The 25,660-nt window shown below is 39.0% G+C and overlaps 1 protein-coding gene across 2 annotated transcripts in view; it reads left to right on the top strand.

The window, feature by feature from the left end:
* The window catches only part of LOC131686750 (ribosomal protein S6 kinase beta-2-like), a 38,230-nt gene that overhangs the window by 674 nt on the left and 11,896 nt on the right, over window positions 1-25,660 (top strand). The window contains exons 1-4 of one of the 2 annotated variants that reach the window (XM_058970699.1): window positions 11,502-11,543; window positions 11,716-11,883; window positions 25,256-25,387; window positions 25,468-25,601. In XM_058970699.1, coding sequence (XP_058826682.1) covers window positions 11,517-11,543; window positions 11,716-11,883; window positions 25,256-25,387; window positions 25,468-25,601 — 461 coding nt within the window. In that variant the 5' untranslated portion in view covers window positions 11,502-11,516. Of the gene's footprint in view, window positions 1-11,501; window positions 11,544-11,715; window positions 11,884-25,255; window positions 25,388-25,467; window positions 25,602-25,660 lie in introns of those variants that run through there. The other variant, XM_058970700.1, reaches the window with a different exon arrangement.

Here is a 25,660-nt window from a genome sequence, read left to right as displayed (position 1 = left end):
TCTCGTCAGTAACTAGCACCAACTTGGGCCATTAGACGATAAATTTGAACCAGCACCAGTTAGACGCTAAATCCTTTTGAATTGCTTGTATTTGTGTGAAGGCGTAAGTGGCTGGTTCCGAGTGATGTCTCGGGAAGCAAGCACAGAAACTCTGATTTACTGATAAGATGTGGAAATTAACCCTTTTTATACAGCTCGTTTATTCAACCCGGTAGTTTACGTTAGCGTGGCGGTGCCATTTTTTTTGTTTTGCAATTTAGTTTTTTTCTAACTAGGTAAGTGGTTCTCTGAAACAAGCAACAAGGTCTGATAGTTCTGTGATTGTAATATTAAATTTGACGCAATCCGTAATCTTATGCTGATCCATTATTTTATATCGAATGCAGACGATCATTAAATACATTTTTTATATGTTAATACAAAGAATTATGTTTCATGGAAACTCCTAATATTCATTATAATTCAGTCACCTGCATTCATTTTCACCCAATATTGCCACAAAACTGTGAAGTTCAACGGCCCCATTTCAAGTCCTTGACCCGATCGTTCGTCGACCCGCACTGCGTCTTGTAAGCCAGATCCGTTCTTCGGCGACACGTTCCTCTATCTGTATGTCTGTCTGTCCGTCTGCAAAAAATAACAAGAAACACCGAGGGACCACGGGAACGGTTTTAAACATACAACAATAAATATCATGTCAAGATCGTGTGCGCTAAGGACCAGCCACCGCAACTGGTGGAAGTATATCTCGGCACGACAAGAAGCGCACATGTGCGAACCGAACAGGCCAGGGAAAACAGCTGCAACGAGTTCAATAACTTCTCAGTCAGCCTTCCCCAGAAGTCAGCTCGTATATGCTTCTGATCCCACTTAATCTCATCCTGTCAATATAGGTGATAAATCCGAAAAATATGTTCGTAAAAGCGTAGCTCTACCGGAAGATCAACTGGAGCGAAAAGTCACTCACGTACACTTGCAGACTTGCCGGTTTTTATTATCCCATTACATTCCCCCGAAGACACGATGCTTCTCATTAGCGAGAAACATTAGAATCCCTCCACCCACAAAGTGTCACATTTCTCATTTCCAATCATTTAAAGCCTGGTTGGGGTTGGTTCTGTGCTGTAGCAGCACGGCGGCAGACCCTCCAAATACGGCACACAAAGAAGAAACATCTGCGCGCTACGTGGCCCTAAAAATAAATCACAACGAATTGTGAAGTAATTTCCGCGTACAGAGAAAGCTAAATTTACTGCACGTCGCGCACCAACAATCATCGTCTGCCTGTTGCTCCCGAATTTTTCAACAATTGCCACGCTGCCACATCGCACATTGCAGCTTGGTATACATAGACCGAGCGAGCGAACGAGCAAGCGATGAGCATTCGAGCAGATCCTGAGCACCTCGGGCCGTGGCCAAATACATCGCCGCACGGTGGAGAGGGTGGTAGTAGAGGGTATGGGCGAGACCTGCGGGGATCGTCTCTAATAATAATAAAATTTTACGCTTGTGAAATAACAATGCGCGCCGGCCGGCCGGTTTCGTTCATTCATCAAAACGGCGAGAATTAATGAATTTGAATTTTGGCTGAGCTGAACGATTGGGCGAATCGTTGTTTTCGAATCATTTCGATAGTGTGGAATATTTTCGAACAAGGCTGTTTTAATTTGTGGGCTATTAATATACAGGTGATAACTTTGGACTGATTTCGGTGGAGCAATCTAATTACGTCGCACTGTTTGCAGCGGTTGTTTTGGCATATTCTTAGAGTTACAGTTTAAAATATACTAACATACGTCCGATTCGTAATATTGCAGTGTTCTGATTTGATCTGTCGGTAGCTGTAAAAAAATTGTGTAATATTTAATTCTTGTTTATATCCCGAACATTGTAAAATTGAGGTTTTAAATGGGACATCCGTATATCCGTATTTTCAAGAAGAATAAATTTGTAGGAATATGTGGAATATAATTGCTCAAACGCTCTTTTTTCGTATTCACGGCTCATAATTTGCTATATCTCTTTCTCTCTCTCTCTCTCTCTCTCTCTCTCTCTCTCTCTCTCTCTTTCTAATTTGTTTCGCACGATCTGTTACTAATCGGACAAATTCCAATATTCAATTTGATTTGATATGTGCGGGAAGTTATTTTTTTAGCCACTACATTTGAAATAAGCATTTTAACTCAAAAGTATTTGTTTTTAAAAAATTGTCTTTTTTCGTTTATTTTGCATTGCTCATTGCGGTAGCATAAGGGAGTCGTGGGTCTTTTATATATTACCAATATATAAAAATAAAAACATTCCCGGTGCCTTACTCACCGATGCTGGAAGTTGATTTTGGGATGCTGGATGCTGCTTTCGTAGTTGACAGTATGACCCAAACAGCTGCCACAAATTTACGAATGGTCCCTTACTTTTATTTTGTCCTTTTACATATGCATGGGAATCTTAAGTCGTACACTATTGTAACATTTCTCAAATAGAGACTTTATTTTTGACGTCACCAAAGCCCATGCTGGCGGTGCTTTTTTTTGGGAAACTGTACATGTAGATCGGTTTATTGAGTAGACGATGAATTAGGGTATGCAACCCGCCTTTATCGTATAACAATATGCAGAATTTTTTTTGGATATGTGTTCCTTCACCAACCGCTATGTTTATTTCCGATAGTTGGTAACTTGTAAAAATACCGAAAAACCTGATTTCCAAAAGAATCGACCCAGAGTTCGTTCGGGTTAGAGTACTGCTTATTTCAAGAAAATAGCAACCAGAAAGCTTGAATTGTATATTCGTGAAAACAGTTGACGCTAGGTGTTTGAAGGCAACGGAAGGAGCATCTATTCAGAGGACTGTATGTTAAGGTGCCAATGGCATGCACGGGGAAAAATGCCATCGAATATTATAATCGCCTCAAGAGCCTCAGCACCTCGAAAAAAACTTCTAAACAAAATTTTAGCTCAATCGCATATGATTAAGAAATCGTGCAGAACAGTCAAAGTTCAAAAAAATTCACCCCCTTTAGTGTGTAAAGGATCGATCCAATGAAATTTCCAAAAATGGATTTCGTATTTTTGATGTCAAGTGTCTGAGAGTATCATGAAACGTCAAGATCTAGTGTTACCTGAACAAAAATGTTTGGGGAAATTAGGCAAATTTGAGTTGAATTGAGACGTGTGTTTTAAAAGAATACTTTTGTTTGTTTTTGATGGCAAATGTCAAATGAAATAAATAATAGCATCAAAATATATGTTTTCTGAGACATTTGGCATCAAAAATACGAATTCGATTTTATAAAATTCAAAGGGTTGGTGTTTTTTGACAGGTATAAACGGTTGAGCTATGATCGCTTTAGCTGCGTCCGGTTTGAAAATTCAGGATTACCGTAAATATTTGCACCCTACTGTACACTAAGGTTTTTTTACGCGGGGGATACAGGCCGCGTAAATGAAAACCGTGTAAATTTCAAAATCCGCGTAAATGAAAACTGCGTAAATTTCAAAATCCGCGTAAATGAAAACCGCGTAAATTTCAAAATCCGCGTAAATGAAGACCGCATAAATTTAAGAATCCGCGTTAAAGGGAACCTCGTTAATGGATACCGCGTAAATTTCAAAATCCGCGTGAATGAAAACCGCGTGAATTTCAAAATCCGCGTAAAAAACCGCGTAAAAATACCGCGCAAACAAAAACATAAAAAACCTGAGTATATGAAGATTACTATGCCGAGACGTTAAATTTTAGGAGCTGGTGGATTATTAATTACGGTGCATATCATTAGATTTGAATTACCAGTCCAAATGCCATCACGATATTCCAGTAAAGTTCCAGACATTATTCACATTTTTGCACACGTGAATGGAACAAAGATACTTTTATAATCTCTTGCTGGCAAAGGTTTTTACACATACTTCGAAGGAAATGGGTAGCATTTAGTCATCATCAAGAGAAGATAGCTAACCACTATTTTCTGACTTATCTTTTAATTATATTATATTTCCCGATAATTCTGTATCTTCCTTCGTATTCTCCAAATTATCGCTTTGCGCCATGTTTCAAGCCCGCATATAAATAAACTCTTCTGAAAAACTCAGCTGGTGGTAAAATCGATATCGAAGAAGACTCGACATAAAAATACGAATTCCCGTTTAAAATCATACACATTTAACTCGGTCGGAGCAAGCATATAACGTTACTGGCGACATTCTTTTTATAAAGGTATACCGCGTATACATGCTCTCTCATAATGTTGAGATCGATGGTGTATCCGCCGATTCAAGTTTGTCATGCGTGGATCTACTTAAGCACGAAGTTGGCTGTTTCAAGGACCTTTTTCTCCAGTGAGCGAAGATTTTGAATGGCATTCGCACTGGACAGGATAAAAGCGATGTGTGTCTTCACAAACAAAGGGTGAACGGAGCAACGGTTGTGTTGGATGACCATTGGCGGGATTGTGTTGCGTTAAAGTCTTCTTCGATAACGACCGTCTTCATATTTGGCTGTTTATACCATGTGTCATGCATTGCTGCTTTGCACTAAATACGAGCAAATGGGCTATTGTACTGAAAAGTGTGCTCATTGTGGGGAGAATCCACAATATCTATCACCGTATCCCGCGTGCGAAAAGCGTCCGAAGAATCTGAAGCGTTCTCTTAAATGACGATGTAAACACTCCTTTGTACAAACGCTAAAAATCATTATTCGTTCTTGGCTCAGAAATAGCGCAACTTTCGAGAGATATATTGTAAAGGCTTAAATTATTCTCATGAGAGGCCGTCAAATAAACCAGCTTGAGGAAACTCTGATACAAAGCCGACGCAGACAGCTGCTGGTCTTGGAAATTTGGGATCAAACGAGGAGTTTTCAGTGCTTCTAGGAACACCAATAACACGGTGCTACAGTGATTTTGTACGTTTCAAGTGACCTAGTATAGGTTGTAGATCTCATCAAATGCAACACAAAATAATGTATGAAAAATGTTGCATACCCTCAAAATCTTGATTTATAGGGAAAAACGATTTTTCGTAACTCTCGGCACCAAAAATATTCTGCGCGGTAATTTTTCAAGGGATATGGAATTTTTTTAGTGTTCTGGAAAGAAGAGGAAATGATTTTTCCAACGATATGCTATATTATGTTCTTTTGTGAAAAATACTTTGCGATTTTAGGTCAATAATATGAAAACTACTTTTTCATTATAAATATGAAAATTGCTGCACATTTTTTATACGAAGCGTTCTTATTTTGATAGAAATTTAGAGAGAAAATTTAATTCCGCATCCTACAATGTATTTATGATGAAAATAGGTTGACAAATGGCAGAGTTATTATTTTTTGTCAAATTAAAACCCTGCTCGCATGAACTTTTAAGGTGGCGGTCTCATACAAAATTTTCAAAAAATAAATTTATTTTTCTTGATTACGTATACATTCAAAAGTATGTGCGTGAACTTTGCACTTGAAATTGGAAAAAAATAACGGAAAACATAATTATAGAATCCTATAATGCGAGACAATACCTCACTAACCCCTTAAGAGTTCATGCGGAATTAAATGTTTTCTCTGAATTTCTATTAAAACAAAGACGCTTCCTAATAAAAATGCTGAGCAATTTTCATATTTATAAAAAAAATCACAAAATAACGGTAGTTTTGATATTGTTGTCCTAAAATCGTAAATTCATCATTGAGGAAATTCACTTGATGCTTCTTAGCATTATTTTATGTTTCAATAATGGATCTGCTATTTCTTTTTGTTTGACTGCAATTTAATATTCAACGGGACATGACGTCCACACAAATTCTCCTAATTCATAATAAAATTCCGTCGAAAAGAATAGAGATGATAATGAAAACTAATTGTGTAACTTGCTAAGATGCATTATTTCGATTATTGTAATGGTAATGTTTGTTATTTATTAACACTAACATCACAGTCTATCTTCTCACCCCACATAAAGCAGAAGCAAAAAAAAATCGCTTCGCTAAGATATCCGTGAAACTGGCAAGCAATCTTATCTATCGCTTTGTTCGACATCCAGTGCACTAACAGTACTGTAGCGTTGTCCCAACCTCACATAGGAGTATTTGACTTAAAAAGCTAGCTAATATTCAAAATTTCAGAAACTGCTATCAGGTGTATTATACTACAACATTATAATCTCCAATGATTTTTGCATTAGATGGAAACTATGTAGTGAATACTAAAATTTGGCAACAGTACTAACTGTAAATACTAGTAAATTCAGCTAGACCAATAAAAAATCGCACGTGGAAAAAATATCTTCCAAGGATTGATGCTACGACCTGTTCCGATTTATATTGTCTATGTTTTTCATAAACCAAAGCCAGCGTCATATTTTGGCCTTAGTATTCTTAAAACGGTAGGATTAAGATACAAAGACAGAAAAATCCGCGATTTTCTCATTTTTCGAAATTGAAAAAGTTCATTTTTCTAACTCGTATAAATGACTCAATAATCAGGTAATTTATATATTTTTCTTCATTTTATTGTATTGTCCGTGCGAAGTTCATACTTTTTAGAGGAAGTTTATTTAAGAAATAATGTAGATTTAGATATCTGGGAAACAAAATGATGATTTTATTAAACGGCGCACCTGAGTTCTCCAAAGTACTTCGGAACCAACTAAGTCATTTCAAACAACAATTGAAGGAAAATAATCCTGAAAAAAATCGATTTATGAAATATTAAAAATAAACAAAATTACCAGTCGGCGTCCTTTTAAGGGGGTAAGGATTTCAGCGTGAAAAAAAACCCTTTTTTACGATTTTTTTAGAACTTTTAGCTTTTTGTAGAACATCTCTGGTATTACCTGCCATTCCAAAACTACAGAACCGATTTCTTTCAAACTTTGCATACACATTCTATGTAAAAAATACCTAACCCCTACGTTGAATTTTTGAGATAAATTTTCAATTAAGGGTTTTTTTTACTAATTTTAAACAAAAATTACTATTTTTCACGAAAAATTCCGCGTTTTTATGAGTAAACACCCCCTTAAATGAAAAATTATCCCTAAAACTCAAGGTAGGGGTTAGGTATTTTTAACATAGAATGTGTATGAAAAGTTTGAAAGAAATCGGTTAAGTAGTTTTTGAATGGCAGGTAATACCGCAAATCGTGTTTTTTTCCAGAGACGTTCTACAAAAAGCTTCGTCACTACAAAAGCTTCGTTTGTCGATATTTTTGCATAGAAAAATTACAGCGTGTTTTTGAAATGATACACTATAATGTAAAAAAGTTTTGATAAATTTACTTCACACAAAGTTCTAAAAAATTCTAATAAAAAAAAATTTTTTTCACACTGAAACCTTTACCAACCCCTCACCCACACCTCCCTTTAATGATGTCGGATTAAGCAAACATTTGCTTGTATTCATTTTCGAAGCAATAAACATTTGCTACATGGTTTGATTGAATAATTTTCATTGGTACCTTCCCTATTGAACATGCTTAGTTCTCTATACAGGGGGAGGGCGTAGCGTAGTTGGTAATTCGATTGCCTTGTACGCAGCGCACCTGGGTTCGAGTCCCGACCCCGTACATAGGGTTAGAAATTTTTCATAAGAGTTTTTTCTAACCCGAAGAGGCGAATCACCTTAAGCTTGAAACCTCTATAATCGAAATAAAAAAAAGTTCTCTATACAAACTTTACTCCCAAACTCCCGAATAAAAATAAATCCAACAGTGAATACAGTGGAGACCCGATTTTATCAGCACCCGATTTTATCAGCCCCCGATTTTATCAGCTTTTTGCCTCGATTTTATCAGCTTCATGTGAAAATTGATAATTGATAGTATGATGGGCTCTAGCAGACGAACCAAGTCGCAGCAACGCGTGATGGGTTTTAGCTAGTTTATCATAAATCATATATTTCGTTTACTATACAACGACTCAAAACATATAGAACTACACTCAGGTTTTTTTACGCGGGGGATACAGGCCGCGTAAATGAAAACCGCGTAAATTTCAAAATCTGCGTAAATGAAGACCGCGTAAATTTAAGAATCCGCGTTAATGGGAACCTCCTTAATGGATACCGCGTAAATGTCAAAATCCGCGTAAATGAAAACCGCGTAGATCTCAAAATCCACGTAAAAAATACCGTGCAAAAAAAACGTGTAAAAAACCTAAGTGTACTTTACATCTTATATATTATATCTTTATAGATTATACTAGTTAAAGTAACGATAAACTGAATGGTAAATATAAGATTATGTGTAATTAAAATTCATTAATTCATTTTATAATTATTGTATTATTACACTATGGCTTGAACAAGATAACAGAATTTTTCAACAACCATTAATGGATGATATGTGTTATAGTTACGTTTATCGTTGTCATGGATGAATAAAGGTATAATTAGTAGTGCGATTCCCCATATATTTTAAATTAAAACATCAGAATATTTCTTTCTTAAGACTACACTACACTACACATCAGTGTATTATTAATACTTTTCTGATACTCATAATACATATTTTATGATTAATATTATATAAAATCCATTTTTGCTATTAAAACTGCATACCGATATGATACCGAATTGACATGATTTGCTTAAAAACATAAGAGACTACAATGAATTTTCTCACAACTTTTGTCTTAATGAGGTGTTAATAATCGATTGATACCAGGTTTTCGTATTATACCAGAAAATAGCATGCTCGGGTTATTGGACAGTTATTTTCTCCTGGTCAGGTATGATGGCAATTAATCAATAACTATTACTGGCATGATTCAGCCATGGTTTTCGGGATTATTACGAAGCTTTCTCAATATAATTTGAGCCCGAGTTAAAATCTGCTTTATCGACACAAATTTGGACTATGTCGATAAAACAGACTTATATACACTCTCAAATTATATTGATCAAGTTTCGTATTTATCCCGAAATAATACCAGAAATGGTTATCATTGGTTAATCAATTTTTTACAATGTATACTTAAAAACAAGAGATGATTCCGATTGTCGTATGGCCACTGAATCATTGAAATCAGACAACACGATCTGTAAACTGCTTTATTTATCAGTTTAACTTGCACTTGGCTATTAACTCAATCATTGCGCAAAAATAATGACAATAAACTAACGATTCCTTGAGTTATTGCTCGAAAAACATGAGAGAAAAAAAAACATTTTCTATGGGAATGATATTTAATGACCTATTCAGTGCATCGTCAGAACTAATTAATAGTTAATATGATTAATACTATCGTCCATACGGTTATGATAGGTTTCTACGATAGTGCTAAAAATCAAGGAAAATTTCCTAATAATAACAAAAATGATTTTTGTCACGGTATTGTATGATACTACTCTATTCGGGCTGTGAAGCCCCGTTTCGTTTTTTTTCTTTATCACGGGTTTCCTGAGACCCCAATCTTCGGATACTGTTCGTTTTTTCTGCTCCCAAAACTTTTTTGAGCGACTTGGGCGAATGTCACGATTGGCACTCTTAAAACAAAGGTCTTCCGGAAGGGATCTGTCTTAAAAGGGTTAATAGTCTTTCAAATGCCATTTTGCTCAAATTTATGCCATCCAATAATTTTTAATGGAACCAAGTTTTTGAAACACTGATATAGATCTTGATAAGAACCATATAAACAAAGATTATGCAGTGAATATGTAATTTATATTCCCGGAAAATTATTACGCTTAAGGTGTTGGATCCCTATTCTGTTTTTTGTCACAGCAATCCATATTTCAAATTCGTTTTCCTCAATTTAGTATTAGTGTAGCCAAAACTCTTGTGACGGTCTACCGGTCTTTAGTACGGAATTAGCTTTCGCGTAGATTATTAAAAATTGCTGTGGCCTTTTTCTGTTGCTCTGGAAAATTTAAACTATTAAAGTTTACACAATCGGCGTTCAGCCATCTTTTTATATCGCAACGTGATTTACGGATAATTCCTAACAAATACCCACTCGATTTGTCACACTCGATCGTATCGCAGCAGTGACTCGTTGGACAGTGCCACACGCTGAGCTATGTTATTTAATGATGATTGGGTATGATTCCGGGAATAGTTCGACCAAAGTAGTAAAGATAAATACAGCGACGACTCGATTTTGTCAGCTTCGCTTGATGTATTTTAGGCTGACAATGGCGGGAAATATTACTTGCTTGAAACACAAAAGAAAATAAAAGATTCTTGCTTAGCTCTTTCACTCAACCTAATACACATAACCTCGTTCTTTAAAAAAGATTAAAGGTTTTTTTCCATTTGTTCTATATTTTGCGTCCATTCAATGAGACGTGGTTAAGTGAAGAAATTCTCACGAACTGGGTTCAGTTCGTTAGATAAAGATCAACAAACGCATCGCTGTGATGTGTGGAGTTTGTAATTTGTATCAATAGTGCAACTTTATACGGGAATGTGTATGATGAGACGTATTTCCAATAAACCGATCCCTTCAGTACTTCGCAGAAATCTAAATTCAGTGGACTGATAAAATCGAGTCTTCACCGTATAACTGGAAACTCGTTTTGCGGTGAAGGTTCTCATAAATCAATAGATCAGTTCTGAGATCTGGCAAGTAGATCATCAGTCTTCAGCAATCCAGATGTGGATTGAAAACAGAAAGCACATAGTAAAAATCATTGTTTCTAATTGATACTAAATCATTTTGTAGATTAAGATTCTTTGTTGTGAGCGAAAGGAAATGTACTATCTACACTAACAACAGCGGAATATCACTGCCCGACTGGAACTAAACAAATGTTCATAGAGTCGTCTGTTGTTGGTTCATCTTACACACATTCGCAACAGTACCTACGAGTTTGTCGGATTCGTCGCGGGTGGTATTTACTCATATGGAATAAGAATAACTTGTTTGTCAGGTAACCAATTACGTCATTTCTAAACCGTTGCCACGGAATACTCATCCACCATTCAAGCCAGAGTGTTTCTTTGTTTACAAAAAATGATGAATTACGCTGAACAGGATCTGGAACGGTCCTTGAAAAATACTAGACAAATTCATTCATAGCATGACTATTTCAAAACTGCCTCCGAAATTTTCAATCATAAACATCTCAAAATAGCAACGGCTAGGAAACGTCACCGACTGAAACGATGCCGGTGGGCGTGCAGATCGTAAACACGAATTATATTGTGACTGCCACTCGATTGTCGTTGCCAAACGGGTGAATCATCTGGTGGAGCTGAATTTATGTTGGTTGGTTTTGTTATGGCGCCTATTATGTGAGAAGCATTTCACGTCACACGACACAAATTTCGTAATGGAACGAAACGATACACCCACGTTGGAAGGAAACTAGGATTGCTCGGTTTGCTCGTACCACTCGAGCACAGTGAGTAACGTGGGAAAGTTTAAAAAGTGTTGGTTTCTGATCTGGGAAGTTACAATAATGGGCAGATGGTTTTAATCTAATCGATAATAGATTTTTTGTGCAATACACAGTAACAAAAATAGACTTTGACAACACTATCGCGATTATTAAATTATAGTCAATATACAGACAAAAGTGATGTTATTGTTGTCTGCCTATGTTCATGTATGCGTATAAATAGCATATTACATTTCGCTGCGACCCGAAGTATCGGAAGCCTCGGAACGGAAACTAAGCATGACGTTGCGAGTTTTTTGCCTTCCTCTAGCTTCTTGATGCGATAACTTCACCAGATAACTAATTGCCATTTCCTATTTTTCTTTCTTATCACCCGTAGGTCGATCTGGAACCGGAGCTACACATTCACAGTGACCTAGATGCGGAAGGTTCGGAAACCATCCCACTCTCGGAGGACATTGTCAACCCGGGCCGGATAAAGCTTGGTCCGCAAGACTTCGAGCTAAAGAAAGTGCTTGGAAAGGGTGGCTACGGAAAAGTCTTCCAAGTAAGTTTCAAACAGATGGTAGCAGCGGTTTGTCTTTCTGTCACCGAAATAGGTTTTCGTCGAGCGGTTTGCCCATTTTGACTGCATTTAGGAGGATGTCGCAGTATCTCGTTGAACCTCACAAAGGCGTCTCAGAAACCGACGTGAAATAATTGTCGAGTTAAGCTGAGCTTGTAATTAGAAATTGAAACGATTGAACGTTTTCGATTTTTCACTCTACTTCCGCATAAAAAGCGGAACCTAATAAAATTCAGAAAATAGTTTGAAATGAGAAACAATTCAAAGTAAATTTACGTTCGGCATTAAAAAAAGTGGATACAAGAGCGATACAAAATCTGATGGAAGGTGTAAAACGTAAAGGCCGACAATTAGTCGTAGAAACATCGGAAGCCTAATTTGTACTTTGGAGTCATTACACTTCAAAAAGAAATATAGTTGGTCCATTTATATAACAACAGCGTGCACCTAATTATGTTTGATCAATTGTTAACCGTTCCACTCTGTAGTAGCGCACTAACAAAATTATCATCATTCTCATTTTTCTAGGTTAGTCAATATACAAACCGCAACCTTTGAACCACCCTCGTGTAACCACTGCCGCCTCGGTCGGTCTACTTAAATTTAATTATAATCATTCGCAAACTGTAAAACATACTTAAACGTGACACTAAAATTCATAATGTATCGAATGCAGTTTGATCAAAAACTGTTGGTAGAGCGACCGTGAAAATTTCCCGCCCGTGTTCGGTTAAATTTAGAATGCATACGTGAATGTTGGCAAAATATGAAAAGCACAACGAACGGATAACCTTGTGTCTTTATAATATTTACGCGTGCAGTAAGTGAAGTGTCACGTTCCGTATGGACATAATATGGTGTATTGATTGAGGACTAAACAGACCGTTTAGTTCTGGGCGTCCACAATTCCGACTTATAAAGAGAGATCTTCATCGGAATCGGTTGAATATTAATTGTGCTAATTATGGCTAACACGCGCTGCAAATTGTGAGCAAGCTGGTTCTTGTCGATGATATACCAAGGCACACAAGAGTTTTTGCTGTTGTATTCTCTACAATACGTTTACGCTATAATTATCCTGTAGGGTGGTGAACAACTTAAGTTTGCCGCAGAGTGTCGCATAAATATTTTGCCGTTTAAAAACCAACATCGATAGACGTGGTGGTATGATGCATAGCATACAAGAAAACAAATCCTCAATCTCTTTTATGATTAAAGTTTTGTTATCCTTAGAAGCCATGATAATGGTTCATCATATCATGATGAAAAAGACGAACATCATGAACTACCACAAGCACTTCCATGATTACTAACCATGGCCGCTACACATACCGGCAATTTTTGCCATGTGAGTGCCTGGTTGCCGTTATTTATTCAACTGTTTTCCTTCACGACATCACATTGAATGAGCTAAATTGAACAAATACAATCTGGGTCTAATAACTATAATTGGTTTCTAGACCCAAATATAAAGAAATACAATCGGCGTCTATGGCAGGCTACTAACTTGAATTTGACAGACAGTTATTATACTGCGACGATCAATATTAAGCCCTCAAGGAGTGAGAGCAAGGATGTGAAATATGCAGATCGAAAACATGAAGTGGTATTAGAAACAGGCTTCGAATCTTTTTATTGTTGTTGGAGACGAACCACTGCGACCAGTATTTAGATCTATTGTGGTAGGCTTCGAATCTTACGGACTGATCTTTTGGTTTCTGCTGACAGGAGTCGAGCTTTGGAAGAGTTACTACGAATCGCTCAAGTCTACCAACATGTTTCTTGCATTTTGAAATGTTTTGGCGTCAATAAATGAGTCCCGATTTTTTCAGAAAGGCATAAAAATAGTGTCGAGATTCAATGAGGGCTAGCAATTGTACTAAGACTATCTTTAACAATGAAATAATGGCTCAGGCAGGGATGTCAATCTAGACATACAAATTTATTTTTATCTGATTCAGATTTCAAAGAATTTGTCCAGATTTATCCAGGCAATTAAAACGAACTAGCTGATATAATACTCAATTCCGTCCAATCTAGCATCCCCAGAACCAGTGGGTCCCTCTCCAAGATAGAAATCAACTGGTAGTGCCCCGAAGTGGCCAATGCCATCAAAATCCGCCGGCAAGCACTACGAAAACTCCGAAGAAAACCGACGGATACCGATCTCTGGACAAACAGACGATTCCTTTTCCGGCAACGAACGGCAAAGAACGCAACAAGGAAGGTATCACCGAAGCTAACGCAGCAGGTTAGAGCGACTTCCTGGACGGAAGCCACTCCTATTCTCCCGCAGAGGAGATCTGGCGAAGAAATAGCGCCCTCAGTTGGAAATAGCGGAACAAAGGATTCTCCATCCAAACTGACAGCATCTCAACTACAAAGTTTCAAAAAATTCCCAACGAACTTGGACACTACTTCGCAACTCTTTCCACAACCACATCATTGCCACCTGACTTCCCGAGCAAAGAAACCTATTCTCGACGCAACCTATGTTACCATCCCCCCGCCCCTACACGCGAGTGCAACCTTTCTCCAGACCCGTATTTACCGACGCCGTTTCCCGCAGGCCTGGAAAAGCCACTAGGCTCGACAACATCGGCTACCGATTACTAAGGCATCTACCTCTCCATGACAAAAATGCACTGCTGCGCAGCTACAATCGAATGTGGGAGGGCGCACCGTTCCCAGACTCCTGGTAGACTGCATTATTTATACCGATTCCCAAAAGGACTCAAGGGACATGCACACCCAAACACTTCAGGCTAACTATCCTCTTCCTTTGCACGGTAAAAACACTGGAGCGAGTGGCCAATAGACGCCTTACCACAATCCTTGAAGAGCGGCAACTAGTAGACAATAGACAACGCGCATTTCGGAAAGGAAAAGACACCGGGTCCTACCTTGCATCCATTGAGGAGATCATAGGCCAGGCAACAAATGAAGGCTTTCACGTTGACATCACCGCCGGACATCGATAAGACCTACAATACAGTATGGCGGGAAGTCATCCAACAACTTGACCTCTGAAGCAACCTCGGCAACTACATACAGCTATTCCTTCAAAATCATGAATTCCGGGCTGGAATCGGAGGAAGCGGATCCGACCTCTTGGCTAAGGATAACGGTGTACCCCAGGTATGCGTATCCTCCTCATTATCAGCATGCTATTCATCTTCGGCTGCCTACGACGTGGAATCTACATATTCCTATACGCCGAACCCATCCTACTGGCAGTTACCAGAAAGACCAAAGACCGAACAAGAATTAAGTTGCAAACAGCAGTTTGCGTCGCTTCTCGATGGGCTACATCCGTTGGTTTCCGGATTTCAAACCAGAAAAGCTTTTGTTCACACTTCTGCAACTCCCACCACATACACGGATCAACCGACCGTCCGATCCAAATCAGCAACACACCGATCCCATACTGTAAGGAGCTGAAAATTCTAGGAATCACAATGTATCACAAGGCGATCTTCGTCCCTACTGCCGAATGGTTAAGAACGAATGTGCCAACCAGAAAAGGCTTGTGGGTACCATATACACCAGACCAATAGAAACCCAGCAGTAACCATCGAAAAAGCGATAAGACACAGATGGATCTACTACGGGATCGAAATCACCGGACGTAACTGCGACGAAATGAACCACATCCTAGCACCTCTATACAATGGATCAATTCGGACGGCCTACAAACTACTACCGGGTACACCTGCAAAAAGCGCATGCGTTGAAGCCGGCCTTCTGCCCTTCCGTTGGAACATCGCTTTCTTATCTCTTCGACGAGCAATATTCATCTCAAAAAAACATCCGGAAACGAGTCCGTAGCCTATGAATCAGTCGAAGCAATATATCTAGAATTCACCAAATCCCAACCACCATTCACACGGCTCCACCGAACGCGAAATCCCCTCAAATCAACACAACACCATCTCTGACCATCCGGGTTGGAGAAGCCCCCGAAATCGCACAATCTGTATACAATCAACTCAATCTGAGGCGTTTCCCTAATCACACTCGCATCCATACGGACGGATCCAAAAAGGACGATGAGGTTGGAATGGAAGTCAGCAATAACGGAACAGGTCTCTCTCTCCGCCCACCATCTGAATGCTCCATTTTCTCCGCCGGAGATGCTGCCAGAAAACACAACAAAGCAACCGTTATCTTCACCGACTCCCTCTCGGTAAACCGTGCGCTTGTAGCTGGCCAATCCCGACACCCATTCGTCCAGGCCATTGAAATCAACATGGATTCATTTACCACCCTCTACTGGATCCTGAGGCACTGCCATATACGGGGAAACGTAGAAGCCGACTACCTGGCTTAACAAAGGAAGTGCCAACCGCTGACATCATCCCAAGCCCGCAACAACTTTATCGACCACTGGCAGACCTCAGAGGGATAAAAGAGCTCCTCGAAAAATAGGACGACAGCGAAGATTGGAGAGAACAAACGGTCCTATCCAGATTTCGGACCGAGCAAACCCCGATCTCCCAAGCCCACACTATTTCCAGCACCCAACCTCCCATATACATCACCTGCCAGACCGGAAGACAGTTGAACACATTCTTTCCAACTGTCTTGAACTCCAGGACCTGCGAGAAAGATACGACCTCCCGCTCCCAATCCGCGACATCCTGGCTAACGACTCTGTATGGGAAGAGGTCGTCTTTAGTTCTCTGAAAGATGCCGAACTTTTTGATAACATCTAAGCTTAAACTCCACACCCATATCAACGATGGTCTCTTTGCCACACCTCGGTGCTGGAGAGGGCGCTCATGGCCCAATACAATCACCAGCAGCAGCAACCCTATCCCCTTCCTTCGTCACACTCCACGAGTACCGGAAAGGTCGCCCGTGGCCCAATCACACGTAACGACACAACAATCTAGCAAGCAAGCCTCAACCAGCGTGTCCTCCTACCCAACCTACAAACCTCTGGCCCTCCACTCTTGCGCTGAAGAAGCCACCCATGGGCCAACCCTACCTCCACATTCCTCCTGTAGCTCGGGAGGTCACCTGTGTCCAAGGAACAAAGAAGCCATCTCAAGCTGACACCCCCAGAATTAAATGTAACATTAATTTTAGTAATTGAATGTAACTAAAACACTCAACAGCGAATGACCAAAAGGTTAAGCCGTAAATAAGCAACAACAACAATTCGAAAAAAGATAAAATAAATTACAAGAATGCACCCTTGCTTCATAAACCACTTTTTTAGAAAGTTGGAAACACAAGATGCCACAGTTTTTTTCGCTGAAAGTCAACTATTTTTTTCCGACTTTTCATCAATTAGAAGTTCCAGCAGTCTAAGATTCTGGAAACTTCAAATTTAATCCATTTAAAAGCTCAATGCATAAAATTCAGCATTTGAAATTTTCAGATTAGAAGTGCATTCAACAAATTTTCAGTAAGTTGAGATATATTCGCTAACATACAAACATGATTCATTAATAAAATAAAAACAAATGTAACCAATCGATGAAGAATGAATCTTTTCCAGAAGAATTTTGGTCATTCAGACAATCCCAGACTTTTTAAAAACAATATTACAGATTTTTTGGAAAAACACTTGGCATTTCTGGGCTCAGGAGTACCTAAAGTTTCAATGATTCCAAGATTATGATAAACTGCCGATCTAGACAGAGCCGTGTTCTGCAAGCCTAATCGATTCGCAACCCATCAATTTAGAATATTTAATAAGGGTTATCCAGCCAACGTAGGCGATCTACGATTCCACGAGTGTGTTCTTGTACTGACTTGGCAAAAACTAAAGTGGAATCGGGAGTATGTGGTATGCTGACATACATAACTAGAGATTATTTCTTGTCGCATGTGATTGGAATACACTGTCATGAACCTGGTTTGAAAAAATCTGTGGTCACGTCTTCCTTCGGAAGGGAAGTAAAGCCATTGGTCCCCGGTCCATGAGTTGATTACTAACAAATATCCTCCTCCGTGATACTCGTGGAGTATGCAGTAGGTATATACGGCATCTAGCAAAAACAAGTATGGGACTAACATTCCTTCTCTTTCCTTCCGCGATCTACGTTCGGGCCTGGCCAGCGTCGGTACTGATCAATAAACACTTTAGGATTACCAGGAAAACAAGAAAGATGTTTTGATACTCCCAAGCATAATAATGTACTGATTCCCTGTGCAACTTCAGCTAGTCCAGATCGATAACGGAGTAGCAGCTAGGGGTGCTCGCATAAGCTCAAGCTTCAAAGCGAGACTCTTTTGTTCAATCACTAGCTAGGGTAACTGCTCCCTAATTCATCTTAGTACCTCTATTCATCTCACCTATTTGAACACATTAGTTAGAGCAGTATCTGCTATCTCTATTCAACGCATTAGCTCAAATGGTAGGATGAATAAGGGTACGTTGTGCTCGACTTTTCGCTTCGCTCAAACGCGAGTATTTTACATTTTCCAGGAAAATTTTTTAAACTGTACTGCTTCTTAGGAACGAAGCAAAGATGATGATACCTATTTAAGCGCAATCCACTAACTCTAAGTCGAGTTATCAGCGAAATAGTGTGATATCCTGACTAATGAGATGAATAAGGGCTCGTCTACCCTATATAAATAATGCTGGGAGGTTCAAGATTGATCGATTTAACAGTATTCGAAATATGTTGCTCACTGTGTGGTTATTTTTCGGAAAACTCTATATCGAAACACTTATCAAAAGCTTGAAGTGTGCAAGAACGCGGTAGCGTGTTATTAAGAACTGTAACTTCAGTTCCAGTTCTCAGATCACTATGAAAATGTGAGTAAACCCGGTTAGGATACGTAGGGGAGACCGGGGCTGGTTGGTCGAGTCTTGCTTTCGGAATTTCTGTACTCATTCTGGTTATACTTTTTGAAAAACGGTTTGCGCTGTCATGCAAATACAACCCTTGAACACATATGTAATTTTTTTCATTCATGAAAAAAATCGGGGAAAAAGTTATTAGCAAACAAATACGGAAAGAAAAATCGGCCAACCAACCCCAGGGCTGGAGTAGGTTGGCCGAGTTTGGTAAAATAAGTTAAACTCGTCAAATGTATCGGTGGAAAAACATTATTAATTAAAAAAAACATCATTTATATATATTTATATATTGGTAAAGAAAATAAAACCGACTCTTCACTTTTTATTTTTTTAACCCTTTTGGACTTAGTTTCGGCAGCTTTAGTGAACTTTTTACCATCTCTCGCTGCTTTTTTTCATCCGTCAGCGTACACTTGCGTTTACTTTCATTTTTTTCCTCCTCCAATGCTGCTTTAAATGGGGAATCGGTCAAAATTTGAGGCGATCGACGTTTACGCTCTTGCCGCTTTTTCGAATCAGATCCTGCACTCACCTTGGCGAGAGGTCTGACGTCTTCAGGGAGGTTTACATCTGCAGCAGATTCCATGCTAATGGACAAGTTTCGTTCGGGGTTGGGTCGATCTGTGACAAATCCTGCCAGAAACTCCTCAGGAGGAAAAATTTCAGGATTGAAGGGGCACACGCCAGAGACTCTGAAACCAACTCGAATATTGTCAAAACATTGGAATCAACTTTTTTATAATCAATTTCCAACTTGTAATAATTCTAATCTCTTATTTCTATTTGGTAATAATTTTAAATTATTTGCATTACTTATTTCTCGCGTATATTTTTCCTTATAATCATAAATATTAGCAAATTTCTAATTTCGCTCTGAAGAAGGTTGGCATTACACAAATATCAAAGTGCACATTGCTCTACGCTAAATTTCCAACTCGGCCATCCAGCCCTGCGGAAAACTTGGCCAATCTATCCCAATGCATATTTTTGAGATCAATCACGATTTACACAAACAAATATAAGGTTACATTGGTAACCGTTTTACCTTTGAGTACCCTTTCCAACAGTACCACGTGGACGCTCAGCTGAAATCATTCGGAGCCTACAAACAAGACAATCCGTAATTTTGTGAAGAATTTGATTGAATACGGGTCTGTAGAGACTCCCCAGATTCCTATTCGACAGCGCCCGCAGCGTTCCAATGAAGTTGTTGTAGCGGTAAAAAAAGTGTTTCCAATAACCCGAATACGTCGTATCGTCGCCGATCTCAGGAGTTAAACGTGAGTGGAACGAATCTTAGGAAGATTATGAAGGAAGATCTCCTTTTTTTCCATACAAAGTGCAATTTACACAAAGATTATTGCCAACGGATGTGCCACGCCGCTTGGAATATGGAAATGCTGTGGCAAGAATGATTGATGCAGAGCCTGATTTTTTCGACAAAATTTTAATGACGGACGAAGCTCACTTCACCCAGTACCAGACATTTTTTCTGTGGGGTTACTTGAAAAGTAAAGTTTATTCTAATAAACCTAAGAACCTTGACGAACTCAAAGCTAATGTACAAGCTGAAATTGCTGCGATTAAGCCCGAAATGCTGTCCAATGTTATGCAAAGTACCCGCAATGCGCTGCTTTTTGTGTATCAAAGTGGAGTGGTCATTTAATCGACGTTGTATTCTAAACCTGGTTTATAATAAGTAGCATAAAATATCCTAAAAAACTTGTTTACTTGTGAAAATCGGCGGAAAAAATCCGAAGTTGCTCAATGTTGAAAAAGGATACATCCAGCTGGCGCACTCTGTACCTGAAGAGAGAGTTATAAGAGCTATAAAAATGTCTTTTCACACCGTTAGGTGGATTAGAAGCATACTTAATTTCTATGTCTATGAGATAGAACTAAATCTTTTAGTTTACCCCTTTTGTCACTGATCCAGACAAATTATGAATATCAGGTACAGTTTAGTGTGGGTAACTTTCAAATTGTTATTAGCTGTTGGATTGCTATGAAATGCAAATATTTTCCAAGCTTTCTTCTGACATATGAGGAATCCCGCGAAGGTCCGTCCAAAAATCTTTAAATTAGAAAAAAAATAAATTTTACACGTTTCATCGGCATGAAAAACTAAACATTACATTGAACAAAAATCTTCCAAAATTCGATAGTTATTCGCGATCCCCCATCATAAAATGTCGACAATCTATTGTTTATCGTTTTAAAGACGTAAAAGAAACTTTTTCAACAACTTTTGACATATTTTTAGAATTCATACTACTTGCTGTAATAGATAAAATTTTCTTTTCGAATATGATTCTAAACTCCACTTAAAATCAAAATGCTCATAACAAAAATTTTCTAAAATGTGATAGTTCTCGAGACATTTTAAATTTTGGTGTAACAACACTATCACTTTGTTTTATTACGACCTTTTCATAAGTTTCAAAATACCCAAAAAAAATCCTGTAACTTTACCCTTGACATCAAGCTTGGCCATTTTCATTGGAACCCTATTGTTTCTTGCGTCTCTCGCAAACCAACGACTCGTTAAAAAGAGTTAATCGAAGAAGACACAGAAGGCGCACGATGTTTCAAAAAGAACCAAAACACAACTTTGCATTATTTGATCTTTATCACAAGCTTCTACTGATAAATATGACAGAAAATACGTTTATTTATTTATTTATAATTAATTAATATCAACAGACACAGTGTGGTCCTAATGATAATTTCTTAATCTATTTAAAAAGTCAAATTGTAATCTGCTACGTGGAATGTGAAGATCGAACTCGGATGACACTCTGTTGAAGGTCCGCTGCAAACTAATGATGGCACCGTTTACTTTATAGTTAGTCCGGCGAAGAGGTAATCGGAGGAATAAATTATTGCGAAGGGCGCAAGGGCGAACGTTCATGTTTATCGCACTGAGAAGCTCGGGGCAGTCAATTCGATCTTGCAAAATATCCGAAATCGTCACAGCACGGAATAGATCCCGTCGCACTTGCAATGTATCGAGTCCAATAAGCAAACCCCGGCTTTCATAACTTGGCAGCTGGTGAGGGTTGCTCCAAGGCAATCGACGAAGGGCAAACCGAACAAATCTGCGCTGTACTGTCTCAATTCGATGGACACCGTTGAGATAATGAGGGTTCCACACAACTGAACAATATTCCAGAGATGATCGAACGAGTGAGCAGTAGAGAGACTTCAAGCAGTAAATATCTGAAAAGTGCTTAGATATTCTCATTATGAACCCCAAACAGCGTGATGCCTTTGCGACAATATAGCTGATATGCTGTTTAAACGTCAGTTGTTCATCGAGAAAAAACTCCGAGATCTTTGACGCAATTCGCTCTGTCAATTGTGGATTCAGCTAGACAGTAATCGAATCGAATTGGCGTTTTTTTCCTCGAGAACGTAATGACCGTACATTTCTTGGGGTTTAGGGTCATTCGGTTGATCTCGCACCATTCCGCAAAGGTTTCCAGTTGGCGTTGAAGGAAAGCTGCATCATCAGTATTCCGGATTCTATGGTATAACTTGAGGTCGTCGGCGAAAGACAACCGTGGTCCTTCCAAACAAAAGTTAACGTCGTTGAAATACAGAAGAAAAATCAATGGACCGAGATGGCTGCCTTGCGGAATACCAGATGAAGCAAAGAACTCTTCGGATACACAATCACCTATCTTGACTGCTAGACGACGATCACTGAGATACGATTGCATCCAACGGAGAATATTAGTACCAAAGCCAAGTCTATCCAATTTTGCCACTGCAATAGCGTGATTTATCTTGTCAAAAGCAGCTGAAAGGTCCGTGTAGATAACGTCAGTTTGAAGGCCGTCCGACATAGCATCTGTAACATATTTTGTGAACGACAGAAGATTCGTAGATGTTGAACGTTTCGGCATAAATCCATGCTGAGTCTCGGAGATATACTGTTTGCAGTGGTTGGAGATGGGTTCCAACACAGCCATTTCAAACAGCTTAGGAACTGCGCTTAGCGTTGTAATACCACGGTAGTTGTCAACTACCTTTTTATCACCTTTTTTGTGAACTGGAAACATGAAGGAGGATTTCCAGAGTTCGGGAAATACTCCGGTTGTTAGCGACAATTGAAACAGATGACAAAGAGGTTCAATTAGACCGGCAGAGCATTTTTTTAGAATAATAGTTGGTATACCATCTGGGCCTGCCGAGGTTGAAGCCTTCATGTTGCTAATCGCCAGTTGTACCACATTATTGTCGATATTGATAGAGTTCAAAGACTGGTATGATTGAGGTACATTGAGAGCCGCGCGTGAAGCCTGGGTCGGTGTCAGTTTCTCGTTGGAGAAAACACTCGCGAACTTTTCAGAGAATAGTTGGCAGATCTCCTGTAACCTAGAGCTCATACGTCCTCCATAGCTCATCGTTGAAGGCAACCCGGATTCCTTTCTTTGCTCGTTTACATGCTTCCAGAATGTTTTAGGTTCGGACTTCAACTTACGTTGCACGTTTCGCAAGTAATCGGCATGGCAACGCTTCGATGTCTTTTTATAGACTTGGTTAACATGAACGTAGTGTTGTCGCAGCACGTAGCCCCCAAACTTGGAGTACTTCTTCAGAGCGGCTCTTTTAGTCGCTTTTAACCGTCTCAGCTCGGCAGTGTGCCACGCTGGGTGCTTAGATTGAAGGCCACTTCTTTTGGGTACATAGCGATCGATAGCATAGCTCATAACATTGGAGAAGGTCTGCACTGCAACGTTGACATCGTCATTGTCGAGAATTTCAGTCCAGTGGATATTCGACAGGAAGTCAATAATGCTAATATAGTTGGCTTTCCTAAAGTTATAGCTGACGGTGTCAGAAGCATTGCAGTCATGCTTCACTCGAATCGCTTCAAGCAATATATGCAGGGGAGGGTGGTGTCTAACAGTCTTTACCAGGGGGAACGGTGCTGCGGTAACTTTTGGCGCGTAGTCAGATTTGCTCGAAAAACAGAGATCAAGGATTCTGTTGTTCTCGTTCACCACATTATTCGTTTGGCGCAGCAGATTTAGACTGTAGCAGTCAAGCAAACTGGTGATACCAGCATGAAAAGATGACAGTTCGGGATCAGCGAACATAAATCCGTCAGAAGCAGAGCGACATTTTAATCCGGAGAAATTGAAATCACCAACAATCAGGATCTCATCAACCGGGCTTGCTTGAGCGGAAATCCGTTCCAGTGACTCAGTATGTGAATCAATCAATGTCGAATCGCGAGTGCGGTCCGGTGGAAGATAAACCACGCAAAGAAAAAGTGCGTAGCCAGCCAGTTTGATGTTTTAATTCCCGTTTTCTTTAGGTATTAAGCATGAATTGTTGACATCGAATCGTACTAATAGATACCAATAGATGGATTTGGTTCATTCCCGCACGCTGCATTATCCCTGAAAAAAACCTACTGACACAATTTCGATCTTTTTACTCAACCAATAGCATTAATAGCTATGGGATTTGCATAACAATGGGGGCGATTTCCGCCAGAAAATGATCCATCTAGTCATCCGACTATCAAAAAAAAATCAATTAGGCTATCGAATATGGAGCGCCTGTTGAGGTCATGGTAGGGTGGGTGAGCCATTATTGCTTCTACTCTCTATATTTCCATAGATATGCATTTAAAGTATGCATCAAATGATGATGGACGCAACTATTCAGCCGATCTATGAAATATGAAGTATTCGTTGTAATCGATTTCATATACACGATGATTTATATGGTACTATTTCATCGTCTCATGAATCGTTGGGTGTGTCCAAAACTTTTAACACTGTGTGAAGATTGTGTTATAATAGTTATTGGACATATTTTTTCGTTGACACTGGTGGATATAACCAATGTAAATTTTCGGGTTGAAAAAAGATTGCTGAAAATATCCGCTTTTAGTACTTTTTAACTATTTTTTGGTGTTGTATACAATCTAATGGGATAAAAGCCACGTAGTTCGAAATTTGACATTGTGTTACCCCCTTGTAGATTTTAGTAGGCCTTTACTTTTCAACCGCCATTTTGTATTTTTTCCAAGAACAATCCATGAGATCAAACATATATGCATATTTACGTAAGAAACAACAACGTATCGTGTTGTTTTGTCCAAAACAAATGCGAGGGTTCTGGATTGAATTTTTCTGAGTAACAATCACGATTAGTAGAATCAATGTTGGGTCAGCCACCCTGGTGTTTGACATAGATAATAAACCACTTCTAATATACAAGGAGATAAACAACACATGTTCCCAATAACATGTCGATAAACTGGCTTAAAATACCAATTCATCTCGTCAGTAGCTAGTTGATAAAAAATATCTATCATTATGAAGTGTTTATTTCATACAAATGAAATGGTAACGAGTTTATCTTGGTATCTGTTGCTAGTTTTAGGTATATAGCGCAGTCTTATTTAAAATCGAACACGTACTATTAGGCATTCAACTCAGCTAAAGTAAAATCGAGATAAATATTGTTATCGTCTGTCGCATCTCACTAATATTTCGCTCTTTATTATTGCAGGTTAGAAAAACTACCGGTGCCGACGCAAACTCCTACTTCGCAATGAAGGTGCTGAAAAAGGCTTCGATAGTTAGGAATCAAAAAGACACAGCTCATACACGTGCCGAGCGAAACATATTGGAAGCAGTGCGGGCAAGTTTTACATCGATTTCTCCTATCGGAACCAAATTCTCATTCGTAACTTTGTTTGTATCTTCCCCTCCGAACAATAGCATCCATTTATAGTTGAATTAGTTTATGCCTTCCAGACAGGTGGAAAATTGTATTTAATCCTAGAATATCTTAGCGGCGGTGAGCTGTTTATGCATTTAGAACGTGAAGGAATCTTCCTGGAGGATACCACTTGGTGGGTAAACGGTCCATAATCGTCCATAGTCAGTTCCACGCAAATAGGGATAGAACATG

The sequence above is a fragment of the Topomyia yanbarensis genome, chromosome 3 (assembly GCF_030247195.1).
Source record: "Topomyia yanbarensis strain Yona2022 chromosome 3, ASM3024719v1, whole genome shotgun sequence".
In the NCBI taxonomy this organism is placed as follows: domain Eukaryota; kingdom Metazoa; phylum Arthropoda; class Insecta; order Diptera; family Culicidae; genus Topomyia; species Topomyia yanbarensis.
This window is presented reverse-complemented; position numbering and strand designations above follow the sequence as displayed.